Below are 27,002 nucleotides of genomic sequence, written 5' to 3'. Positions count from 1 at the left end.
GCTCCATTGTGTGGCCAACAGAGATGTAATCATACCCCTCAGGCTAGATGATAACAACCTTGGCACCCATAGCAGGGCGAGCTTATCTTGAGAAATCAGTGCCACCATCCAACAGGAAAGCTGACTTGAGAAGAATAATATTAACAACAACTCAAACCTGGCCAGTGTTTGTGACCATCCACTGAGCCTTCACCTTGCGCTGGGCCCTCTCTGCAGGTAAGAGGTTGACAGGCTCACCCAAAGTACCCGAGAAAACTCTGAAGTGCAGAGCTCTTAACAAAGAGCTAGGATGGAAGGGCCTCAAGGACATGGGCGGCTGTGCACAGCAACCCAAGTGCCTGCTGGATGAAGCTGCTGGACAGACACAGGTGCATAAACGGCTGGATGAGGCATGAGGGAAACGTCAGAACTGAGGTGCAGTTTCGGTTTAAAAGGAAAGAAAAAAAGGATGCTGAATGTACCGAATATTAAGGAAAACTGAAGGTTTAAAACACTGCGGCAAAAGGTCCCCATATAATGAGTGAGATTTTCACTGCGAGGCAGACCTAGAAAAGTTTGGGCCAAATAAAGACGATTCTGAAACCAGGAGAGATGCTGGTGTCAAGGGTCAATAAATCCAGCTCTGTGCAACTTCAGAATGGAAATAAGAGTCCCTTTAAGAAAAAATTAAGGTATCATTGTATACAATCTTATGAAGGTTTCACATGAGCAACACTGTGGTTACTCCATTCACCCATATTGTCAGTCCCCCACCCCCACATTGCAGTCACTGTCCATCAGCATAGTTAAATTCTATAGAGTCACTACCTGTCTTCTCCGTGCTGTACTGCCTTCCCTGTGACCTCCCTGTATTCTAAGTGCTGATGCCCCCTAATCCCCTTCTCCCTCCCTTCCCACCCCCTCTCTCCTCAACCCCTTTCCCTTTGGTAACTGCTAATCCCTTCTTGGAGTCTGTGAGTCTGCCGCTGTTTTGTTCCTTCAGTTTTGTTTTGTTGTTATACTCCACAAATGAGTGAAATCATTTGGTACTTGTCTTTCTCCACCAGGCTTAGGAAATAACAGTCACTTTTGACTGGGCGTATCTGGGTTTCTTATAACTCATCTTCTTTCAGTTAAATTGGTGTAGATAGTGATGTCGGCATGGTCCTTGCCTCTGAGAATCCACAGGTGTGCTGGGGCCTGAATTCTCCTAGGAAGCCACCTGCCTAGGGTGGGGTCCACAGTCATTCCCTTAGTTCCCAGAAGTGAGGGGAGAATGTTTGGGGCTAAGTGCCTCAGATCACCCCTAGATTTAAAAATGTCACTGACAATAGCAGGAGCCGGTCCCCTCTGAGGGATGGTCCTACCCAGATGTCAAGCATCACTATGTGCCCCGTTTCACTTTGCTGAGTTCACAGAGCAAGGCCCCGTGGGGTCTGAGAGGAGAAGGTTCCATCAGCACATTGGCACACTGTCCGATGATGCCAACCTGGATGCACATTCCAGACAAAGGCAGAAAGGCCCAGAGCATGCTAACCAAACCGGTTCTGTTTGCTCTGATAGAAGCCTGTGGAAGAGAGGCTTAGTCTTTGTTGTAGCTGAACCACCTCTGCCAATCGATTTACCCCTGTGGCACTGTGGACAGGCTGGGGCACTTCCGGAATCCTTGGGTCTCGGCTGTGTCACCAGTTAACAATTGGATATTAGTTTCAAGCAGGATGCAGGGCAAATGAGTCACTGTCCAGACCGGGATATGTCAAGGCTGAGCCAGACTATGGGTCAATGGTCCCTTGGCAGCTTGGAACGATCACCTGTCCAGGTTTTCTGATAAAAACCTGATAACTCCCTGGATATCAGAAAAAGCAATGAGTGCCTAAGGTAACAGAGAAGTTAGGCACTGGCAGCTTTCCTTTCTGCTTCCATGTAAAAGCCTGAGATTGGTAGTGGTAATAATGTCCACAGATTTTAAAAGTTATTAAGTCATCCTTTTTAATAGGTTAGAGACTAACTGCAGGTGAGCAATTTCCCACATCACTGCTCCTTGCATGGATCACCTCAGCTTAAATACCTTTCTAAATTTTTTAGCTCAAAGATTCAAAATTGAAGTAGACTTGCACATCCTGGTTCAAAATGTCAGTTACATATCAACGTTCATAGCAGCATTATTCACAACATCCAAAAGATGGAAACAACCCAAGTGGCCATCTACTAGTGAATGGGTCAACAAATGTGTTTTTGTATACACACACACACACACGGATAGTATTTGGCCTTAAAAAAGAAAGATATTCTGACACATACTACAACACAGATGAACCATGTAGACAAAAGTGCAATAAGCTAGCCACAAAGGACCGTATGATCCCATGTACACGGGTATGACACCTAGAGCAGTCAGATTCACAGAGACGGGAAGAATAGAGGTTACTGGGGACTCCAGGGAGAGGGCAGTGGGGAACTAGTGTGCGATGGGCACAGTTTCAGCTCAGGAAGATGAAAACGTTTTGGAGATGGATGGAAGTGATGGTGCTAGAACAATGTGAGCAGGCTTAATGTCACTGAACTATATTTAAAAATGTAGTAAGACAGAAATTTCATGTTATGTATGTTTTACTACAATAAAAAATCTTTTTAAAACATACATTTATAGTTACACCGAATTATTTTTGTTGCCAATCCTTCATGAGTCACCCACTGTGAGGGACCAGTTTAACAAGGAAAAGGCTTAGAGGGTGTTGGTCAAGACTCAAGAAGGTGGAAGAGAATTTCAGGCCTCCAGCTGTGAACCCTGCCCTAGAGAACGTCAGTGCTTCAGAAAACCAAGCCACACTGAAAACATCCCGATCTTTACAGCCTTGTCAACTTCTCCTTCTGAGAACACACCCAGAAAGCTCTGCTGTCGGGGGCAGGGTTGAGGAAACACAGAGCCCACCTTTCTTCTCAAGTTCTGTTCTTTTCACTTTAATTCCTCTGGTATTTGTTGACTTAACTCACGTCTGCAGAGTCCCTACCACGCGCGTCTGGCCCTGGCACAGACAGCAGGCAGCCGGAGGCACCCCTGTGAGGCGAGCCCTGCCATGCCCCCATCCCACGGGGTGTGGCCTGGGGTGACCTGCCGGAGATCCCACAGCTACTCAGGGAGCTTAGGTGGAAATGCAGCTTGCAGGGGCGCTTCGGGCTCCTTCTGTGTGCTCTGCACCCCACCAGGGAGAAACACTCAACTTGCAGGTCAGAACCTTCCCGCTCCCCTCGTCACCAACTGCCTCTTTTTCGCAAGAAGAGCACAAACAAATCCACAGGCACCCCCAATGGCACACTGGAGGCTGCGGGACCCAGAATGAGCTGTCACGGGGGAAGGTGTCATCGCTTGCTTTTTCCCCTAATCCTTTTCCATCAAAGTGAGGCTGAAGTATCACAAAGCTGATAGCATGAAACGTGCATGTTGGGCCACCAGAGACAAAGATATCACCATGCATGGGGGTGACAGAGCTCCATAAGAGGCAGGGGGTGTCCTCCTATGCACTGCTGCCGACAGAACAGCAAGCCCAGGGGATCCAGACATGCTGGTGAGGGGCGAGCCCCTCCTGCCCTGCGGAGTGGGAGCTGTTGGCGCAGCCACAGAGACATTTCCTACCTTTCAGGGTCTCCTGCAAGGTTTGTGCAAAGCCAGCCAGGCGGAGGCTGTCACTGTGATTCTTGCTTGGATTCTCTCCTCCTGGGACGGTCAGGGTCGCCAGGTGAAGGTTCACAACAGTCAGATCAATACTTCCCACCTGGAGGAGAGGAGACAAAGCAGGGACAGGCTTAGAGGTCATATTTCCTGTATTCTTTACCTCTGACTCATGAATAGCTTCAGGCTCAGTGTTGACAACGGGAAACACCAACGCCCCAGGGGATTACGCAAGGTGATTCACCCTAAGATTTTTTTGAGGCACCTGTAGGACTGAGACTATCTTGCTTCATAAGTCCACCCCCTACATCACACCTCCTGCTCCTCCTGAGGGTCTGGAAAATTGGACACATCTGGAAATGTTAGGGTTTTTTTTCCTTCTATTTATATGAATATATTACATAGCACCAGCTGTTAAGAGACCTGGGGCTCTTCCCGGAAGGCCGGACTGCCATCCGCAGTCAGGACCCGCCTCTGGGACCTGCTTCCTTCCCCACTCCACCCCCTCCATCCACCCCTACGCCTTAGTTTCCCTCTGGAGTCCACTGCACCCTGATGTTCATGCTCCCCTAGTTTCAGGTGGGTCGCCAGGAGGCACACAACACACCCAGCCCTGCATCCCCAGGGCAGGCATGGTGCGTGCGGATGCACAGACGTGCAGGCAGCTGGTCTCCTGAGCGCCGCGGCACGGCTCAGGCTTGGGGGTGGTGATCCTGTCCCGTCTGCATGGCAGCAAACACGAAGGATCGCTGGGAGGCCAGGGGCTGCTGAGAGAGCCGCTGGGAAGTGGAAGCTGCCAGTGTCCTCGTATGAAGACCTGGTTTGCCGTCACCACCACCCGCCGGGGGGTGGAGGGGGGCATCTGCAGCAGTGGCTCTGACCACAGAGGAACCAACTGAGGCCAGGGGCAGGGAAACCCTGCCTGCAGGGCCTGGAGAGATAAGCCCTATCTCTGTACTGCACAACTGCCTGGCCTAGAATGTGATATCATGTACCAGAGGCTGAGTGCCTGCCTGGGGGATCACTTCATTTATAGAAGATTCGGGCCAAAAATTCATGACATGGTGACATTTTCTCATTGGCCATTAAAAACAGCCTGCCTTTTAGAGCCACTGGCTGGTTCTGGCTGTTGCCCTGCTTGGCCACAGCTAGTAGAGCCATTCACGTAAAAAAGGGACCCAGTGAGGTATCAGGAGGTTTTAAAGATGATACCTGGCTGATTTACACACCAGTACCACAAGCACAACCCTGGCACCCCGGGGTGGGTGTGTCCACAGCACCGGGGCTGCCCGCAGATGCAGGTGTGAGAGCACATGAGCCTGGGCTGGGTCCCAGCCAGAGCCACACAGCCCCCAGCTCACAGACTGCCCTGCTCCTAGCTGGCAGGTCACGGCCCCAGCCCTGTGCTGTCAGGAGTTTCAGGCGCCAGCATGGCTCTGAAGCACACAGAAAGGGGACCCCAGTGCCCAGTGGTGGCTTGCTAGGCTCTGTGGCAAGAGACTGCTGTTGCCTGCCCCTGTGATTTCACAGGTAAGAGCCATGGGGGATATGGTCAATGGCCCACTTGGGGATGTTCTGGCTGCCAGCTTCTCCTCCTTCCTGCTTCTGCCTGCTGCTCATTAGCACTTCCCTGGGACATAGAGGACTGAGAAGCAGCTCAGAGCAGTCTGCTTACTGTCCCCAATCCACTAGCTGGCGAGGCCTCACCTGCAATGTCAGTTCGCGGCTGCCTGGCCCCAGGACCTCGAAGCTCCTCCTGAACCCTCTCTAAACCCGGCAAGCCCTTGAGGGTCCCCAGTCCCCTGGTAAGCCAAAGGGGACCTTGGAGCAGCCCTGCTGCTTCTAATCCAGTGGTTTCCTAGTGCCTGACCTTGTTAGCCAGCCCAGGGGGTCTGATGAAGCATTGAAGGTGCTTTTGACAGACAGTCCTGAGCCTCTTCTGCAGAGCCTACCTATCTAGGGCTGGGTCCAGGGAGCCCTGATCTTAGGAAAACCTCAGGTGATTCTGATGTGTGTCAGGTTTGGGAGCCAACCGCCTGATCTCCTTCCTGCTCAAATGTCAGAGTTATCTGAGCTGGAGACCCCCCCAAACTCCTCTTGTTCCTGCCCTGGACAAGTTCACCAGCCAAGGGAACCCCAGGGGTGTGTGCTGACCCGACCCTGAAAAAGAATAAAATCAAAGCAAAAGATGAGGCTTCTCCGGCTTAGAGCTAAGGAAGGGGCTTCTTTCCATTTTAGAAGAAGTGGACCTTCATGGGGACAAGGAGCAGGTACCTTGAACCACGCAAAGTACGGGCTGGGACCCATGGGCTTCCCGTGCCCATTGCCAGGTGAGCACTCCTGCGCGGTGGCATCTCTCAGCTCCACCCCGGCCGCCGTGTCCCACAGGAATCCTGAGAACCCAGCCCCCTGCGGGAGAAGAGGCAGCGTCAGTTTGGAGAGGGTGGGTCGTGGCGCACTCAGCCCCAAGCTGGGCAAGTGGCAGGAGAGGCCGGGGGGAGTTGGGGGGGAGCAGCAGGCTCTGACTGGATCCACAGATTATGGGCATGGGGCTTTCTGTGGGACTGAAGTGCACCCTGGAAGCCACAGAGCGTTCTTCCTGTCCCCCACCCCAACAACCAGATTTCCCACGCTGCAAATTTCAGAACTTTATGCCAGCAGGGGGTCTGGGCTCTTCTCTTTTTGGGGTTGGGGTGTGAGGAAGCCCAGACTAGGCATGGGGCTATCTTTTTAACCATCACATCCCATGAGATAGCCAGTCATACCCTCATCTGCCAGAGGCAGCTCAGCTACTCAGAGAAGTGAAGCAACTTCCCTAAAACCCCACAGCCATGCTGAGAATGAAATAAAAGACTTCAAAGCATAGGTTTTGCTTACATCAATCAGTGCCTAGCACCTAGTAATACTCAATAAACATTTGCTGGATGAATGGAAGTCAGAGCTAACAATCCCAGTGGTTTGGAACGGGTTAGGGATGCTCTGCAGGTGCATGGGGCCCACACAGGGATCTGAAGCCCAGCTCAGGGCCCTATGAAAGCCAGCAGACAGATAGGGTGGTGTGGGGAGGGGCCTGTTGCCAAATCCCTGCCATCACCAGCAGTCAGAGGGCCACTCTGAATCTGCCTGCTTTGTGCTGCTGTCACTGGCCACCTTCCAGAAGGAGGAAAGGCTTCCCTGCCCACCTCATCCTAGCCTCTGGAGGCTCGGCTGCCCTGGCGGGATCAGTGATGTCATCCAAGCGGCCAGTGATGCTCATTGCAAAAGAAGAGGAAGTGACTTTGCACACCTCTGCCTAGTTCCCAAGTCCCGCTGGGGTCCCAGCCACACGCCTTGCTGGGCTCAGCCCCTTGACTCACTGGGCATGTGTTGAGGAGCAGGGAAGGAGCCAGCAGGGGACAGTGTTCTGCAGGCTGTGCACTTTTATATTTCACAGCAATCAACTGGCCCACACCCTGGAGAGGGCACTAGTTTCAGAACTGGGAGACCTGGCTCTCAGTCCCACCCGGGTCTCTTGCTGTGGGACCTCAGATGAGCCATGACATTCACCTAAGCTTGTTTCCTCAGGTGTAAAGTGAAGAAAATATGATTTGCCTTGCAAGCTTTGGGGGTTACCCTCATTTCCTGTTTCCCACACAGTGGTGCCAGGGAACTTCCGAAAGTACCACTCAGGTCACCTTCTGCTTCAAAACGTTCAGTGGCTCCCCTGCACATGGCCCAAGGAGCCCTCTAGGTTGGCACCTCCTGGTCAACACTGCCTTTCACACCTGCTCACACATTCCCAGCAGGACTGAGCCTTGCAGGCCTCTGCATTTCTATGCGTGCTCTTCCTTCCACCACTGCTGTCCTCCACCCTCCTGGGAGCCTTCCCACAACCCCAGACTCAGGCGGGACCCCTTGTCCAGAAGCCCAGCTGCACCTCAGTGTGGGCCGGCAGGAGGAGGTCAGGCCTCAGAGCCGGAGACTGCTAGCTGGGCTCAGCCTGAGCCCCACCTGGTGGCAGCTGGATGACTTCTGGGCAAATCATTTCATCCTAGCAGATCTCAGTTCTCTCAGCTGCAGACCTCCCCTCTAGCTGAGTGGAGGACTCGGGAACTGAACAGGAGGCACCTGGGTGTCATTTCAAGAGCTGGAGAAATGGCAGTTGCTGCCACCACACCGTCAGGGTCGGACTGAACATGTGTGATTTGCACGTATGCTTTGTTATACCAGTGTTTACATTTTTTAAAAAAATTACTGGCTCACATTTAACGTTCAGGATATTTCACATTAAAATCTAGAGATTTACATCTTTTGAGAGACCTGGAGACTCGTCCACACTGAGCCACAACTCACCGTGGCAACAGCAGGCTGCCAGGGACCCAGTTGCAGCCTGACATGGGCATAAGCTCCCAGCTAACAGCCTGGCCAGCCTGCTGCCTACTATGTACCCGCCAGACCCTGGCCTGTGCTCTGTTAATGAAGCAGCCAGTGCACATTATTGTTTAAAGTTCTACAGCTACCCTGTGAGGTAAGAAAGGGGCTGTTGCTCCCATTTTACAGATGAAGGAATTGAGGTCGAGAGTTTGAGTGGCAGGACCACGGGCCTCCCTGCGATGACACACTGTTCTCAGTGGCCTTGGCACCCGGCCTGGAGTAAGGTTAGGCACCTTGTGCCTTCAGCAGGCAGGGAGCTCCCTGAGGGAGGGGACCCATAAGGTGCAGGTTGGGATCCTCTTTTGCAAAGAGTAAAATACTAGCTCTGGGTGTGTGGGTGTGCGGGTCTGTTTCACGAATGTTTATCTGGCATGTAACTTTTCTAATGATTTACTGAATAGTGTTAAATGGACTGTAAGAGCTTTGTGAACCTATATAAACAGCAATTTCTTAAAAAATAGCAAGGTGGTATTGTTTCTGTGTGGACTGAGAGGGCAGAGCCATGGGCCTAGAGGGGTGAAGACTAGATAAATTCCAATTCACCTTAATTTCCAGACTACTGGGACCATATGCTGCTGGTTGTCACCTATAGCAACCATTTATGCTCTAAAACATAAAACCTGGAGAAATAATATATCACATTTTCAACTAGTAGCTAAATAGAGAGCTGTCAATATACTTTTAATCCAGTATACATTTATAAGTTAAAAGCCCCAAATCTTAGTATCACTCTTCTAAGTGCTATTCATGTGTGTTTATAAGCATATTAGGCATATACCAGAGATTTAAAAAAATATAACATCTGGTATTTACAGGAAAATTACATAAGAATCCAGTTCTAAGTCATGATTAACTATCAGAAGTCTATTTTAAAACATAAAACTCCACTGGTATTGAACATTCCAAGTGAGTAAAAATTGGTCTTGAGTAAGAAATGTAAGAGTAAAAATGTACATCTACTGAAATTTACCCACAACTATATGGGTTCTACCTAATGAAGAAAATTTAAAATTAAAATCTGCTGACAATGTCCACAGACTAGTTCCATGTGCACGATTTCTACCACTGAAAGCAAACACTTTATATAGGAGTTAAGTGAATCTGAAGTTTTCAGTCAGTGAACAATGGGCCGTCCACAAGGTCGGCAGAGGTCAGAGTGTAGAGAAGGATTATGAGGACAAAGGACAGAAACACCCCGATGCCTCTCTGGCTCCAGACAGGATTTCTCCTCTCTTCCCACACCCCAAGCCCCCATTTCCGTCTGGGCAGCAGTCCAGTCCTGATCTAAACACGAAACGAGAACCAGGGCATTTTGGAATGAATGGCAAAGAGCTAAAAAAAAAAGAGGGCAGAAATACAAAATTGCATTAAGAATGTTGGCAAAGGAAAATTTCAAATGTCTATGATTAGGGAAAAAAGGATGTTTCAATAACATTGAAAGAAAATCCAAGTTTCGCAGATGAGGGTACCTTCTGTAGCTGAGTGGAGGGTGTCTCTGCAATGATGGCTTTCCAGCATCCCCGGGGGCCCCTCCATTTGCGCATGTTAGGCAGGATCGGTTGGTTTAGCTCAGCACAGAACTGCAAAGACAGAGCACAAGTCTATGTGTGTGTTCCCACCTAACAGTTCCCACTGGTAGCAGCCTGAGGAGCCAGAAAGTGCTAGATCCTGACGACTCAGCTGAATTCAAATGTATACAGAACTGTCAGATTTCTGTGTTCTCAAAAGCCAGGGTTTACAAAGTCCTAGATGACTAAAAAAGCCCACAAATTAAAAAGCAAATTGCCTATGAAATGCACAGTTATCACCTGGTGACTCTCAGTTCATAAAAATCAATTCTTTTTGTACCACTGGAGCACAAATAGTTCAAAATGACTTTTCAGAATCCTTTTCCTTGATAAAACCAGTGGCTTCAAGGTCCCAGAAGAGTCTAGGTCAATATCAAATGCAGAGGAAAAAAATGAATGCATGGTGTCTCTTCTCCCTATGGCTTAGCTTGGAGGTGCAAAAACTAAGCCTCCGCTTCATCTGGGACCATTTTACCCTTTGGTTTTCTTTGGAGAAGAAGGTGCTACTGTCACAGTGGCTGCAAAGCCCTATGCAGTTTGCAGGGTATGCTTCTTTTCGCTTAGGCACGGGAGCTGCAAAACGACTTTATCACTAAGACAAAGAAATTGCAAAGTAAAATGAGGGGTTGAAAAAGTATGGACTTCAAAGCATGTGAACCAGTTTCTCTAACTCACACCTCAAACACAACTCTGTGTCTAGGGTTGCTTCCTTTGAAGGACGTCCAAAATTTTTAGATTTGGGCTCAGTGTCTGTGGTATTCCCACATGTGGCCCTGCCCCTTCCTGGTGACACCCTCTTGTCTCTTTGCATCATGCCCCTCGGAGAGCTCCACTCATCTGTCTGTCTCCATCCCGCCCCACAAGCAAGCCATGTGACTTCCTTCCAGGCACATCACTGCTCTCCCTTCAATGAGCTGCCCTTAACTAATCTTAGTCCCAGTTTCCACCTACGCCTCTATTCCAAAGGCCCCTGAATCTGTGCCTTCAGGCAGAGTTCTCTACTGACTTTTGAAATTGTATTTCGACTGCCTTTTTCACATTTCCATCTGAAAGTCTCCTGAGAACCACAAACCCAGTGGTTCCCAAAGGAACACGCCTTTGCCTTCCCCCCACCCGTGTCCAGGTCACTTCCCAGCGTTTCCATCCTTCCAATGGCTCTCACTCTCTCCTCCCATGTCCCATCTGTCACCTGGCCCAGCCTGTCCACTGTCAGTATTGCACATGTCCAGAGCTCCCTCAGTTTGTTCTCCAGGTCCACTGCTGTGGCCCGATTCAGGGCCTCATCTTTCCTCACCTGGTCACCGGCAGAGCTTTTAAGAAGTCCCCGTCTCTCTGTCACCTGACCACCCTCCATCTGTCCTTTGGGCACGTTGTGATGGCTATGCTGACACATTACCCTGTGGTTCTCAAAGTGGGTCTGGGGTCCAGGAGAACCACCATCTCCTGGGAACCTGTTAGGACTACTCTGGTCTCCAACCTAGACCTACCAGGTCAGAGATTCTAGGGTGACGCCTGGCAATCTATGTTTTAATAAGCCTTCGAGGTGATTCTTATGCCTGTTAAAGCCCAAGGACTGCTGCGGCTGCCCAGACCCTCCCTTGGTATCTGTGCCCAGTTTGGGCAGCACTGCAGCCAGCCAGCCATCAGCTGGCAGCCCCCTCCAGGGACCTCAGCTGCCCAGAGAGATGCCAGGATCCAGCCTGCTCTTTGCCCTAGTACTCAGCCAATCATTTCTATAGGGACAAGCGCCAGGGAGAAAATAATGTCAGGCAAGGGAGGGCATGTGCCAGGAGGTCTGCTCCAGATGTGCGCTCTTCTAGGACCTATGCTGCTTTTACAGTTAGATGGGTAAGTGTCTGCCCCTCCCTACAGCAGGCGCCATAGTGCAGGGCTGCAGATGAGTCACCTCTACAAAGCCCACCTGGCGCAGATCCCAGCAATCAGTGACACTCTCCAGGCGTCTGCTGGTGAACCAGCAACTCCAGGGAAGCCAACACTCCTCAATTCCACATATGACAAACAAAAGGGGGAATTTCTCCTTGAGGCTAATTATCTAAGTAATTGCCTCCCTTTTAACCTGACTTGGAGTTTGCCTGGGAAGGGTTCTCTGTGGGACCCAGTCATCAGGGCTCCATCAGTTCGCCTTTCAATACTGCCCCATGCCAGACGGCCGTGCTGACTGTGGTTCCTGACGGGGGCCTCACCCAGGTGAATCCCCCTGGCCCGATGGACCTGGCTGGAAGCCATCCTTGGATGGGAAATGAAACACTTTGGAAAATGCAGCCAAAATTTATTGACTATAACTTTGGGGATCCAGCAAGGAAATACTTCCCAAATGGTCCAATTTCCTGCCAGGGAATCATTTCCTTGCTGAATGATCATTAGAGCTGAATCCAAGAATCATTAAAAAGAAGAGCAGCTCTCCAATGCCCATCTGGTGCCTTAGTGTTCTCCACTCAGGGCTTCCCGAAACTGGCTGCTCACCCAAATCTCCTAGGATGCACCCCAAGAGGCTCTATTTTTAAAAAGGCCCCCAGGTGATTAGCCAGCCGCTAGATGAGAGCCCCAGGCTCTGGGGGGCTGCTTCCTGTGTTGGCGGAACTGTCTGTAGGCAGCTGGCAATCTCTTCTCTCCCAACCATCACTGCACCTTCAGATACCTGCAGACAGAAGGCTCTCCTGTTTATACTGCAAACCCCAGCCCAACTTACACATCACCATTCCTGACAATGCCACCTTGATGGGAAGGGTCAGAAGTGTGAGGAGATGGCACAGGCTGGCCTTGTTCTCCATGCCCACTGCTCTCAAGGATGGTCTTCTGGGACTAAAGGTGTGCCAGTCACAGTGTGGTCATCAGTATCATTGGGGAACTTGTTAAACATGCAAATTTTCAGGCCCCAACCTGACCTGCTGAATCAGAATCTCTGGGCCAGGCCCAGCAATCTGCATTTGAACTGCCCCTCCAGGTGACTCTGACACAAGTTTATAGTTGGTGTTGGATAAAGGAAAGACATTCTCCTTTTTCTTTGTTTTATAATTTAAAGCCTTTCCCTCACAGGTAAACCCTAACAGGCCCAGGGAACCATACTTCCTAAACCCTGAGGCCACCTGTAGTTTGCACGTCTGAAACCTTGTTCTTGATACGTCTCTCAGCCCACAGGGTACATATCCCTCTCTCTGCCCTCTTTGGTATTTATATTACTGGAGACAATTAATAGTTTAAGGGACCAGGGAGAAAAGTGTCTATGGCTGAAAGCATTCTATGCCCAAATTTTCATGATTAGTATTAGGTAAGTTCTAGGACTACCAGCTAGTTAACTTGGTTGACTGTTTGCACTAACAGTTCATAGCAAACCTAAGGAGTGGAGCGCCTCTTAGATCCTTGCTACTCAGAGTGTGTTCTATGGACCAGCAGCAGAGCCCTCCCCTGGGAGTCTATGAGAAATTCAAGGCTGGAGGCCCACCCCAGACCTACCGAATTGGCATATGCATTTTCACAGGATCCCAAGGTCATTTAGAAGCTCAGCAGGATTTGAGCAGCCTGCCTCAGGCACTTCCTGTTTCGTACACATCATCTCTAGTATTCAACCCCCCCCCACCGCCCCTCTACCTTCCATCCTACCACACCCCCCACCCCCATAGTCCAGATGGGCAGACACCCTGCCAGTTATTCATGAGTGGACTGCAGTGTGGAAAGATTAAGCCCAAATTTGAGTTTACATTCAAGGTTACACCCTGATAAGTGTTAGAGGGAGGGTCTGAACTGAGGGCTGTCCACTTCCTGGTCCAGACAGGTGCAACAGGTGGAGATGGGCAGGCTGCAAGTGGAGGCCTGCCCACGTTTACTGAAGCCTTAGATCTTTTCTCCTAAACATTTCAAAGGAAAGCAGATGCATCCTCTGAGAGCCCCCAATATTAATTCTGCCTTTAGTTGAAAAAGGAACAGTTTTATTTAGAACAGTTGGTTCTCAAATTTTTCACTTTGCCCACATACCAGAAGGAAGAAATAATACTCTCATTAAGTAAACGTGGCTCACCAGGGCAGAAAGGGAAAGAAGAAGGTATGTTTGGAAAAAAGTCTTCCAGGGTAACAGTGATCTATACAACCCAAACACTAACACCCCCAACCAGTGGTTCTAAAATCCCAGGGGCTAACCCATCGCCTGCTTCATCAGAATTACACTGGTTCTTGTTTTTAAAACCACAGATGTGTGGACCCTGTCCCTGAATGAATTGGAATCTCTGAGGTAAGGGCCATGGTGTAAACTTTCAACATGTTGCCCAAGCAATCTTGAACTAAAGTTTGAGAAGCTCAGATGAGGCTGGACAACTGCTGATTTAGAACTCAGCCTTCATATTTTTCATACCCATGATCTGGAAAGACAGCTTTTATTACTCAGAACAAACAAATACCATTACAGCTCTCACACCCAACAGCTTGCAAGCATCTTACTGTGGCCTTTGCAGCTAACTCTGTGAGCTAGCACACGAAGGGAGCCTGGCCCCAGCAGGCATGCACCAGCTATTTAATGAGTGAATGAATTAAAGGGATATCTCTTGAAGATCCTGCCTGTGGCTTCTCCATCCCAGGAAAAGTTGTAAGAACTGCCATGGACTAGACTTGTTTTTCCAGCTTCAGACCAAATATCTCTGGTCTGACAGCTTTTCAGATGGCAGAACATGTGATCATGGACACCAAACCCAGCCAACACTTCTGCTCAGCAATAGGGGGCATCGAAGTCAGACATTTTAATTCTAATCTGCAAGCTGTCCAAGGTGCTGGCATTTAGGAATGAAGAAGACTCACTTAGCTATGCTTAGGCTACATTGCACTTTCGGGTCTGCCTGGGCCAGCTAACTGCTTGTCTCTGCAGTGGCAAGAGGGTTCCAGGGCTTGAGAACAACAACAAGGCTTATAGACCTTTAACCTTTTTTCTTTCCGCCCTCCCCCTTTTCTGAAATGAATATTCCTTAATTTATCTGGTCTTGATTGGGAAATAAAAATAGAAAAGGCATTCCAAACCTCACTCGGTGGCCTGTCCAGCCACCATCAAGCTGAATGGCCCTTTGGTCTTCCCTGACTAGTTGAGTTAAAATTAAACTTGGGTTCTGTGAGCTAGTTATAAAGATATATTGTAGTGACCACACAGTTAGCTGAAGACAGAATATCAAGAGTACTGGCAGGCATTTCCAGAGCAAACTCCAAATGGCTCCCTTACCCTACTTTCTGGATGGGGAGGAGGTTATGTTTTCACTTTAGAACCTTCTGGGTCAGATTTCTAGATGACCTTGCTTCACTGAATTGGTTGTTTTGCTTGCTTTCCTGATTCTGGCGGTGACTTTTCTTTGACAATCTGTTCCACACATTAACTACCTCCACGCACTCAGAGGCAGCTATTGAAAACACAGTATATGGTGGTGAATGGAGAAGCACAGGTGAGCTCTCCTTAAAAAAATAAATTGCCATCATAAAATAAAGACGGCCCTTGCCTTAGGTCATTCAAGGTCAAAAGACTGAACTGTCATTAGAATACTAAAGGAAACAGGGCAAATGAAAAGAGACTTTTTGAAATGTTAATAGTAAACAAGGGCCTAACTTAGCCAGGATCTTCAAGCTCACTCATGTTATGGCCAAGCTTAGGACCCAGTACCTGTATGGGTACCTGTGAATGATCCCATGGAGAATGAAACCAAGGAATATTTAGGGTCACTAAAAATGTCAACATACTCTCAGAGAAAACTGTGCAATGTAAAAGCCAACTTACATCTGAGTGTAAACTAAATATTAACCATGCTTGGCCTCTGAGTACAATAAATAAGCTTTTTCAAAAATTTTCTGGGATATTTAGACTTTAAGATATTGGTACTCTGACAGGCCATATTGCCTATGGGGCAGCAATACACTGGGTTACTTTGCTTGGTTCTACTGACAGCTAAGTGCTTTCATGGTTATTAGAGGTCTTAAAGGCTCTGGCAGGCCTCACACAGAATGTGACATGGACATAAAGCAAAATCAAAGGGTCTTTCAACCCCCTTTCTCTCTCCATCTATATGGAGAAGAAGATTGCTTATCAGTTTATGTTCTATGTTCTCACAGAGCTAGGATGAGGTGTAGCCACCTTTGCTCAATACAAACACAGGTACTAGACCAGAGGGGTCACAGGTCCAGCATGGGTCAGAGAGCAATGTCTTTGGGCTCCAGGGCCAGTTTGAGCCCCTCACACAATATTGCTACAACACAGCTTCTGAGATACCCCCTCAGAGATTCCAGAGTTCACGGAGGGAGACAGGACCATTTCCTCTGCTCCGTGGGGGCTCACCAGCAGCTACCATTTTCCAATACTTAAAGATTGAAATACCAAATTCTGATATTGAAAGGCTTGCTTTTCACAGCTTTGGAAGTTTCCTCGGAGGACTACCTTCATGGCTGGAAGAGAAGGAGCATGGAGGAGCTTTGGACCCTGGACATGTCATTCAGCACCTTTGGGTCTCCATCTCCCCATCGGTACAGGAAGGGGCAGGAGAAGCCCCTGCCCAAAGGCACTTCTGGGTCTAAAGCTGCATAATTCTAGAACTCTAGAAAGACAGGGTGGATTAAAGAGGGAAAGGCAGGAGGGAGGGTGAAGGAAACGTGAAAATGGGAGTGGAAATACAAGATTCTCATAAACATTAAAACTCTTCTCTCCCTCTTTCTCTGTGATAATTGCTGTGTGAGCTCCACGAAGAAGCTGGCTGGGACAACAGGACACTGGGTGGGCTTTCCAAACGCTGTCCCTGAGCAGGAGAGCGGATCCCTCTGTTCCAAAACCCTGCACCAGTGCTCCTTAATGTCCACAAAGCCCCACCTGAGCACACCTTGCTAAAATGCCTGGAATAAGAGCTTATTTTTAATAGGCAGTAAGTCTAGTAGGTTAAGTTTGGGTAAATCCAACAACAGTAAAAAAAAAAAACCACAGGTGACCAATAACCTATGACTAGTTTAGATTCTGAAACCTATAAAAAATAGAGTCAGAGCAGGGAGGGATGGGGAGGACAGGAGCCAACATTCATTAAACTCACCTTCATTAATTATCTGGCAGGCACTTTTCACACCTTACCACATTTAATCTTAATGACAACCCAATGAGACAGGTAATAATACTCACATTTGACATGTGAGGAAACCAGGGCTCAGAAAAGCAATGTGACAATGTGGCAATGGCATCTCACTCACTGCCAGCAAGTGGGCCAAGAAGGATGGAAATCAGGTTTGGTCAACTCTGTTGCTCAAATATACTTAGGTGAGAAAGCTCTGAAAACACAAATTAAACCAATGGGCCTGTGTGATGGTTTGTGTGCACGCACACAGCACCGCACAGCCCCCACATCCAGGCTTCTCTGGGTTAAAACCTGTGTAACTACCGCCCTGCTATGGTCAGTTTCACCGTGGGTTCACCAGGCTGCCTGGGTCCTGCGGACACAGCTCCCCGCAGGTCAACGCCTCACACTACAGCCCATCTCCCAGGAGGGAGCAGGACTGGTGGGCCACACCCATTCTGCAACACAGAGCCAAGCCTCTGAGCTTCAAAGGCGGCCCCTGCTCTGACAGCTCAGGCCCCATCCTCCTTCATTGGCCAAGAGAAGCAATGGGCTACAGCCACCCTGTCCCCCAGCCACTTCTAGGTCAGCTCCATGAACGTGCTCTTTCCACGGGGAACCGAGAGAAATTCTAGATAACTACTCTTCCTTGTCGAAACTTTCTTATCATGCCGAGGAAGATGAAATGCAAGCAAGGAGACAGTTCCTCAGCCTCCACAACCAGCTAATCACTAGCTGCTCCTAGAGAGTCAAGGGAAGGGACGCCCACATGCACCCCTGTCAACAGAACAGCTGCTGGTTCTGGGAGCCTCTCCTCCTGGTTCCTAAAAGTTACTCATCACGTTTCCTGAACAAGATGGTTAAAAATAAGCAAAAGGGGAAAAAAACCTTCCAAAGGCAATTAAACTTGTTTTTTTAAGGGCAATTGTAAAATGGAGAGGAAGAGGAAACTGAGTATTTCATGAAGATGAAGCTGGGTCAGGACGGGGAGGGAGATGCCTGGGGCCCAGAGCACTTGCACGGCAATGCTACACACCCACACTGACACCAGCCTTGTCACTGTCCTCCTCATCTCTTATTTCTACCCTTCAGGGACAGTTCCAGAAGTTCTTTTCTTCTCCAAAAGTCTTTGGAGATGTTATGACTCTTAATCTTAGAAGGAAGTTAACACTGTGATAGTAATTTTGTGTGTTTTAAAAAATTTGTCTTTTAATTGAGGCTTATGTCCTGATATACATAAACACAAACTCATTATAGGATAATGTATAAAATAGAGAAGCAGAAAAATTGAAGTTGAAAACCACTGTGCAAAGACAACCACCAATTTTTGGTATATATCTCTACTACCATTTTGGTAGCTGCTTCCTAAGCATTTGATTAATATATGTCTAGCTGTCTATTCACACAGGCACACACACTTTTGTGTTCTGATTTTCCCCCTTAAAACTGTGCTACATTTTTACAAACTCTTCTAAACTCACTTTGTGGTCTGTCTAGCACAGCATGCCATCTGCCTGGTGTGGATGTTTCGTTGGTTGGGAGATTTCTGCCGTTTTGAGGCTCATTTCATTCCAGCATAAACATCCTAAAATCAGCAAACTAAGTAGCAAGAAGATCACATCATTCTGTCCTCACCTGCTCAAAATGATTTCATCCACAGGTTTAAAAAAAATGTCCTGAGTAAGAGTTTAAAATAATGTCTTTGTTTCCAAAAGTCAAGTTTCTACTTTTTAAAATATACATATCTGTGATAAACAGATGGCGGCACAGGCACCCCAAGAGGAAATGACCAAAGATATGCCCTTGAAATGTACCATCAGAAAGGAAGTGACACTTTTTAAAAATCTCTGACTGACGTAAGAGATAGGAGTCTTCACAAATAGCTTAGTTCCTTTCATCTCTAGATCAACAATTCTCACCTTTACTTTTTGTCTCACCTCTAGCTTTGTTTTTAATAAGATGTCTCCTTAGAGAATTTGTCCGGATGTCAACCTCTCTCCGCCAGGACCCTCAGGCCTTTGTGAAGGGCCAGGCATCTCAGAGCCGGAACTCAGCGGGAACGCCTCCTGTCCACTCCGGAGCCTTCCACAGAGCTGTCCAGGCTCGGGCACCAAGCACCACTCCTCTCTCTCAGATTCCTCCTCTGTGGAGGACTCCTTCCCAGCTTACGGATGGTTCATGGGGCCATGCCCACCATCTAAGCTTGAGACTAAGAACAGACTCACAGACTCTAGAGAAAGGCTGCCTGGATCCAAACTTTGGATTTGTAGCTTACTGAGAATTTTCACTTTGGTCAAGTGACTCACCTGCTCTGTGCTTCAGTTTCCTCATCTATAATGAGGGGTAACAATCGTCCCCACGTTACTAGTTTGATATTTCTAAAGCACTGGCACACAGCAAGTCTCCTATGTGTTTTTGTGGTTGGTATACAGAGCAGGCCTCTCCATGGAGAGAGGATCCCCCACCTTCAATGTCCCACATGTGACAGCACAATTCCCAAAACACACCAGTGGGGGAACGGGGCAGGAGCAGGGGTGGGGCCAAGAGCCAACACACAGCACGCTGGAAGGCAGATACCCCTAACATAAAGCATTGCCGTTATGGATAGAGATGGGAAATTGTACTCTATATTCTTTTATTCTTCTCCAGTCAGGAGGACAGTGGATTCATCCAATCGTTCAATAAAACCTTAACAAGCATCAACTATATGGATCCTGAGCCAGGCTCTGGAGCTGTAATGGTGAGCAAAAGAGACATGGTCCCCTGCTCTCCCTGAGCTTACAGCCTGGGGATGAGTGGTGTGGGGTGGTAATGTAGGTACAGTTTATTTTTTTTAATTATAGTAATGATACTTTTATTGAGCTAATTCTAGTGCCCGGTATTTAACAGGTATGAATTCATTTCATTCTCACAACAGCCTTCTTACGTAGGTATTATTATGATCCTCATTCAGTGGATGAGAAAACAAAGACACAGAGAGGTTAATTAACTTGCCCAATATCACATAGCCGGTGAGGAGCAGAGCCAGCATTTGAACCCAGGCAGTCAGGCTCCAGAACCCATGCTCTAACATAGCACTCTATGTTTCTGTAGGCAATTATTAATCAAATAGTCACCCAAACACAAAACTGCAGCTGGGACTTGTGCTAAAAAGGAGTGGTTCAAGGAGCCTGTGGGCATCCATGATGATAGTATTAGGGGTGGGGGTGAAAGGAGTTTGACTTAGGGAAGGCTTCCCCAAAGAGGTGATATTTGAGCTCAGAACTCAAGAACAAGGAGTAGTTATTTAGGCAAAGAGGAGACGACAGGTGGCAGAGACAGCATGTACAACGGGCCTGTGGCAGGACAGAGCACAGACAGCTTATTGACAGAAAGGTCAGTATGGCTGTAGCACAGATGGTGATGGGCAGAATCGGTGAGATGAGTTCAAAGGGATATCAGAGGCCTAGCCATGCAGGGGCCTGCATGGCCTGAAAGGAGCTTCTTCCTTATCCTCTGAGTGATCTTAAAATCAATGCAGGGCATGAACAGCAGGCATACATTTTGAAAAGGTGTAGGGCTGCAGTGTAGAGTGCTGGTTGCAGATGGCCAGGTGAGTTAGGTGGCGCAGTAAGACATGAGATGGCTTGCTTGCCTAGGAGGGCAGTGGACGGATTTGAGAGATAATCAGGAAATAAGCACAACTTGGCTGAAAAGAATTGAAAACAGCTACTCAAACCAACTCTAATATGTGAATGTTCACAGCAGCTTTATTCACAATAGCCAAAAGATGGAAATAACTCAAAGTCCGCCAACTGATGAATGGATGAACAAAGGGTGCTACACCCACACGGTGGAACAGATGGAGCCACAAAGGGAAGGACAGTGTAATGCCTGCTGCATCAGGATGAACCTTGAAAACATACTGAGTGCAAACGCCAGACACAGAAGGCCACATATTGTATGCTTCCATTTATATGAACCCTCCGAAGAGGCAGATCCACAGAGACAGTGAGCAGACTGGTGGTTGCCAGGAGCAGGGGGAAGGGAGGAATGGGGAGAGGTTGCTTAATAGGTACCAGCTTTCCTTTCTGGAGGATGAAAATGTCTAGGAACTCGATAGAGCTGATGGATACAGAGCGTTGCATACGTACTAAATACTACTAAATTACTCACTTTCAAATGGACTCTAGAATGGTTAATTTTATGGTATGTGAATTTCACGTCAATAATTTTAAAAGTGACTTGGGTAATGGATTAGATGTTGAAGATAGAGCTGAGGAACCACTCCTCATTCCACAAACAGCAGATGCTATACAGGTGTTAAATCTGGCTGTCCCTCATGGAGCCTTCCATCAGGCAGGCAGCAGGGGGGCAGTGCCACCTCCCCGGGCACAGTGCTTATCCGTGTTCTCTGCACATAGTTACTGAGCATGTGAGAGGGGAGCTCACAGCCCAGTAATTCTTGGAATATAGGCTCCCTGAAGCTCAAAAGACAGTTTTACGGCAAATAAAACAAATAGCTTTGTCTCAAATTAGGCACTAAACTTGTAATGATTGAAACTAATTATTCTAAGTGAAAGCATGTCTAAAAATAGCAATGCATTTTGGAGCATTCCGTGCTATTTTAGGAGAGCACTGGAAAGTTGCAGGCAGCGTGAAGCCCCCCAAGTCGGAGCCGAAGCACCAGGGCGGCCATGCCACGGTTGGCCCTGAAGGTGCCATTCCACAGATTCTAATGTTTTTACATTTTCTTGAGAAACATGCCAACAACGAGGGCCAAGAACACAGAGTACTAATGAAATGCTGAGCCAGAGCTTCAGCAAGACATGTTAACCATATACGTTACAACATTTCACTTGTAAACAAAATGGCATGTGCCCCAAGCTTGTCCTGATAACATTTCCTAAGATAAACCATGTTGATTTAGCCAAACATAGCTCTTCCTTTTCTAGTCTTCTTCCCTCTTTGGTATTTCCAGGTGAGCAGGCTCAAAGAATGGGTGAGATGGGTATAGATGGGGGAAAGACTGTATTTAAACTGAAGCAAACCACCCACAGTACAGTTTATTCAGAAGAGCATTTTTACCCCTGAGGTTTCAGATACAGTAACAGGAAGAGTAGCAACATGGAAAGGAACGTGGGAGGAGAGAAAAAACCATCACAAAGGGTAGGACGTGATTACTTAGGTGTTTAAATCCAGAGGAAGTAACTGAGAAGCAGAACAAGGCTGGCATTTACATTAGCTCCCTCCCTACCCTCCTACACAAATAACCCCCATATTTTTTTAAACATTTTCTCAGTCCACAAATACTGAAGATTCGGTCACTCTTAGATTCACTCTAGACTGCAAGGCTGCACAGCATCTCCCGTACGTGTGCCTGTGAAGAACCCAGAGTTATCTGGGCACCTCCACACGGAGCAGAATTAGTGCTTATGGACTCTCAGGGAAATTGCTCCAATTGCCATTTTTCTTATAAAACAGCAGCCTTCAGCTAGTCTAAATGGCATTTATGCAGCCTGCGGTCCTTAGCAGCAATAATCATAAAAACAAAGACCTCAAAGCTGTGGGTGAAAGGATTACTGATTCATGGCTTACTTTATTTTGATTTGCATTATGCCAAATCCCAGTCAAGCCTGCGTATTTCCTATCTTATTTCAAGGCAAATACATTGTTCTTTTCTGTGTGGGCAGCAAGGGACAGAGAGACCTGCAATTTTTCACTCCCAGACACTTTATTGGCAGCAAGAAGTGTAGGTGGCAGTTCATGAAATAGCATTTTCATTTTAGAGAATGTCCTGAGACTCACTAGTTCTCAGTTTTCTGTGCTAATGGGAGAGAGAGAAAGCCAAATCCCCAAACTGTCTTTTAATCCACCTCCCTTCCTGTAACACTTTAGGCCAGAGGCACTTAAAAATAGCTGAACTGCCTGATGTTTTTTTCACAGGATTTTCAGGCTCCTTCCAACCTACTGCAAATGGGTAGAGTGGAAAGCTAACGGTACAGAGAGAAGAGAGGAGATGCAAAAATCAAACTGGCTTACCAGTTGAGAGCCATGTCATGGATGCACATGGGGTCTGGAGGAGAACTCAGCACGAGCGATTGTAGCCACAGCAGTGTTGCTTTACCAGGAGGCTCACTCAGTGCCAGGCACTGCGGCTGGCTCTTTACACATGTTGCCTGAGGGGACCCACACCATGGCTCTGCCAGGGAGGCATCTTTGACTGGAGGGGTTAAGATCACCCAGAGGGCAAGTGGCTGAGCCAGGGTCCAAATCCCTACTATCCGACCCCATTATGCCACTTGGCTTCCTGCTGAAGCAAATTCAAGGAGGGGAGGACAGCTGTCCCCGCTTCTCCACAGCTTTGCTTTCCAAGGTGTCAGTTAGTCGCCCCCAACCGCAGCTGCAAAGCAGATTATCCTTCCTCTGATCATCAAAGGGTCCGGAGTAGCTTAACAGGGTGTCACAAAGCCTGCATCATTCACCCCACTTCATCTCATCACATAAGGATTTTACCATCACACATCACTGAAAGAAGGGTGGACAGTATACTAAGATATTTTGAAAGAAAAAGAGAAAGGCTACATTCAAATAACTTTTATTACAGTACATTGTTATAATTGTTCTATTTTATTATTGTTGTTGTTAATCTCTTATTGTGCCTAACTTACAAAGCAAACTTTATCATAGCTAAGTATGTACAGGAAAAACACAGTATATATCAGGTTTGGCACTATCCACAGTTTCAGGCATCCACTGGGGGCCTTGGAATGGATCCTCTGGGGATGAGGTGGGACTGCTACAGTCAGTCTAACTTGCCTTCTAGAAGGGTTACTCTGGTAACAATATAAATGGAGGACTAAAACAAAATCAAATTACAGATAGCAATTTTTATGTTTTAATTTTTTCCCTGCTTTCAAATTTTCTAGAAATTTCACTCTTCTAGCCATAGTATACTGACTAATTAATTGCCTTGAACTTTATCCATATAGGAGTGCAAACGTGTGTGCACATACAGTTAATTCTTTTTCATAAATAAAAGCTAATTTAAGGGCTGTTACTAAATAAAAATTAAGGGCCAAAACAACATAAAAAAGTCCCTGCCACATCCTGAAATGCAGCCTAAAAATACTTATTACTTCTTGCCCTCTTGTTCACAAATACAGCCAAGCAAACTAAGTACAGAACTTGGATGTCTGAGTAATGAAAAACAAAATGAACAATCCATATGTAGCAATTTATTCTCCAACTAGAGGATTTAGCCAGGTGGAGAGAGTGAGGGAAGACAAAGCTTGCCTGACAGAGAAGATTGACAGTAACAAGAAACCACAGTCTCACAATTTTGTAATCAAGGGGGAAAGGCTTTAATTCTCCCAGTTTCTTCCAGGAGCTGGTGCAAATGTTGGGAATTCAGGCAAAACCCCAGAACTTGTCACTTCCCTTCCAGGTCTAGCTCTTTGGCTTGCAAATGCTAGGAGCCTTGCTTTAGTCCTGGATCTGATTCAGATCCCTGTGGATCTTCAGAACTAGACACATTTAGAAGATGCTCTTAACAGTGCTTCTTTCTACAGAGCCACTTAAATTAATCTCTTGACTGACCACTTGTGTAGAGAGCCACTGACAGATAATTATGAGGGCAAGTCATTTTAGAGTACCTCATATATGAGGAGCTGCTTTGTTATCACTGGCTGTCTTCCTCTAACCTAATTAATTCTGAATGTGAAAGTGAGCCTGCGTTTTATGGACAAGAGTTAGGTGGGATAGGCTTAGAGCAAGGGAAGGAGTGGGGCAGCTCAGTTAGACTATGGTGGGGAAACCAAATCTAGGATCTAGAAAGAGGTCTTGGATTGTGTTCACATGGATGTCAGTACACTTCTCTGAATTTCTATAAAGATAGATCAAAATCTTTAAAAGTGGGCTGGATGCTTTCCCAGAGGTCTGGCATCTTGTTAAGGCTCAAACTCACCATTTCAATGCCTCCCAAAGGTTAATAAAAAAATATTTTATCAGCTGTAGGAATTACTCATTCTAAATGGATAGTTAATTTGAGAGATCTCTCCACTGAATTAATTTTGGCAAAGCAAGTCTTAATGACCAATTCAATCAGGATAATATTACCTGCTGAGAACATCCAGCATAAATGTTTTTAGCAACTGAGCAAAACAGTTTTGCCTGCCTGAACTTCTGTCCCATTTAAAATTACAAACTAGTCCAAACTTTGCTGAATACAAAGTCATGCTCTCAAGAAATGAATGAATGAATCATTCTTGAAAAGTCTCAGAATTCTTTTAAAAAGTGAATTGAAAGTTCTCTCAGTACCAACTAATTGTTAGCATTTCCTGAAAGAGAAGCATTTGAGGGTGGACCAAGTAAGACAGGAAACTGCATGTAACTCCTGTCACCCTGGCTGTTGGTGTTTGTATGAGGTAGTAGCTACATGCAACAATTTTAATGGAAATGCAATGAGTTGGGCACATTTTCATTCTGTTGAAAGGCAAAATAGAGTCAAGAGACTAATGAGGTAGGAGGGAGAAGTGCTTAGGATATATCCAAGGGGAAGCCAAGCCTTTCTGGTTCTGGAAAAATCCCACAGTGGGCCCTCTTTTCCTCTTCCAAGCCAACACATGGTCTAGGACAGCAGTTTTAAAACATTTTTGACCATTACTCAGCAATAAATAAATTTTATATGGCAATCTGGTATATTCTATCTATCTGCCTGCCAATTTTGTATGTATGTATTCATGTATGGATGTATCCATATATCTATCCATTCATCAATCCATCCATCTGTATACATATATAATGAAACAAATGCTGGTTATAATTCACTAAATCGATTTTATAACTTATAATTTGAGAATCACACTCATGTAGATCTTAATACAAAGTCCTTGGTCTCACTAGAATACCAGGCTGTCCTCTCATTGTCATTCTCTCTTTGCCAAAATCATTTGAAATGTTTTGCTGGACTCTATGCAAATAATACCTTAGAAATCTACTAAAAAAAACCCAAATTTGTGTCATTAAAGTTGGACCAGCTTTGGGATACTGAATAAGTATGAGTCACTCCTTCAGAAACCAGATAAATTAAATACCGTCTTCAGTAAACGTCCCCAGGAATACCTCCAGCTTTTAGGTCACTTGTTCCTAAAAAGATTAACAGCTGAATTTTCATCAGAAACAATGGATCCAGAAGGCAGTAGAATGACATATTCAAAGAGCTGCAAAGAATCTCATGTCCAGAAAAACCATCTTTCTAAAATGAAGATGAAATATATTCTCAAACAAAACTGAGAATCTGTTGCTAGCAGACCTTCCTTACAAGAAATACAATAAAAAGTTATTTAGGCTGAAAGCAAGAGATCCCATACTAACTGGAATCATCTAGAAAAAACAGGGAGTACCAATAAAGGTAATTATGTAATTATAAAAGAGAGTATAAATACATATTTATTCTCCTTTATTCATGTGTAAAACACAATATGTAAATAGTTGTACTGTTGAGCCTACCACATATAGAAATATAATATAGTTGACAACAAGGATACAGAGAAGCTGAGTAGAGTAAAGAGATATGGGAATAAGAAAATTATGCCAAATGGTAACTTGAATCCACAGGAACAAATGAAGAAAACCAGATAAGGTAAATAAGGCTAATGTGGCAACCCCATATATATATTTTTGTTCTCCTTTCCTCTCTCATCTTCTTTAAAAATTATAAAAGTATATACAGCATTGAATGTAACAACGTATAGTTGGGGCTGTAGCATAGTTAGATATAATATGTGAATAGCACAAAACGGGGGAAGAGAGAATACAGCAACATTGTAGTAATGTTTCTATATCTCACTGGAATTAAGTTAGCATAAAGCTGAAATAAATTAGTGTAATTCTGATAAATTAAGATGCATATGGTAAACTCTAGAGTAACCACTAAAGAATAACTCAAAAAGCAAGTGAAAAAAATCACGAAGGAAATTAAAATGCTACATTAGAAAATATTCACTTAATACAAAAGAAAGCAGTGAAAGAAGAGGATAAAAAAGACATAAGACAGAAAACAAAAAGTAAAATGGCAGATGTAAACTCAACTGCATCAATAGTAACATTAAATGTGAATAAATTAAACAATCCAATCAGAAAGTAGTAATTGTCAAACTGGGTAAAAATCAATATCCAACTATATGCTGAGTACAGGATATACACTTAAGATGCAAAGATATAAGTTGTTTTAAAGTAAAAAGATGGAAAAATATATATATCATGCAGACAGCAAATATGAGGAAGCTGGAATGACTATACTAATATCAGAAAAAT

The 27,002-nt window shown here is 46.2% G+C and overlaps 1 protein-coding gene across 3 annotated transcripts in view; it reads right to left on the bottom strand.

The window, feature by feature from the left end:
- Window positions 1-27,002, bottom strand: part of EEPD1 (endonuclease/exonuclease/phosphatase family domain containing 1) — a 103,513-nt gene that overhangs the window by 3,718 nt on the left and 72,793 nt on the right. For 2 of the 3 annotated variants that reach the window (XM_036897458.2, XM_057504653.1), the window contains 3 exons: window positions 9,532-9,642; window positions 5,924-6,058; window positions 3,614-3,752 (listed from right to left, as the gene is read on the bottom strand). In XM_036897458.2, the coding sequence (XP_036753353.1) occupies window positions 3,614-3,752; window positions 5,924-6,058; window positions 9,532-9,642 (385 nt within the window). The remainder of the gene's footprint in view (window positions 1-3,613; window positions 3,753-5,923; window positions 6,059-9,531; window positions 9,643-27,002) is intronic. The other variant, XM_057504654.1, reaches the window with a different exon arrangement.

Source organism: Manis pentadactyla, chromosome 7 (assembly GCF_030020395.1).
Source record: "Manis pentadactyla isolate mManPen7 chromosome 7, mManPen7.hap1, whole genome shotgun sequence".
NCBI lineage: Eukaryota > Metazoa > Chordata > Mammalia > Pholidota > Manidae > Manis > Manis pentadactyla.
Note: the sequence above shows the minus strand (reverse complement) of the source record. Positions and strands in the feature narration are given on the sequence as shown.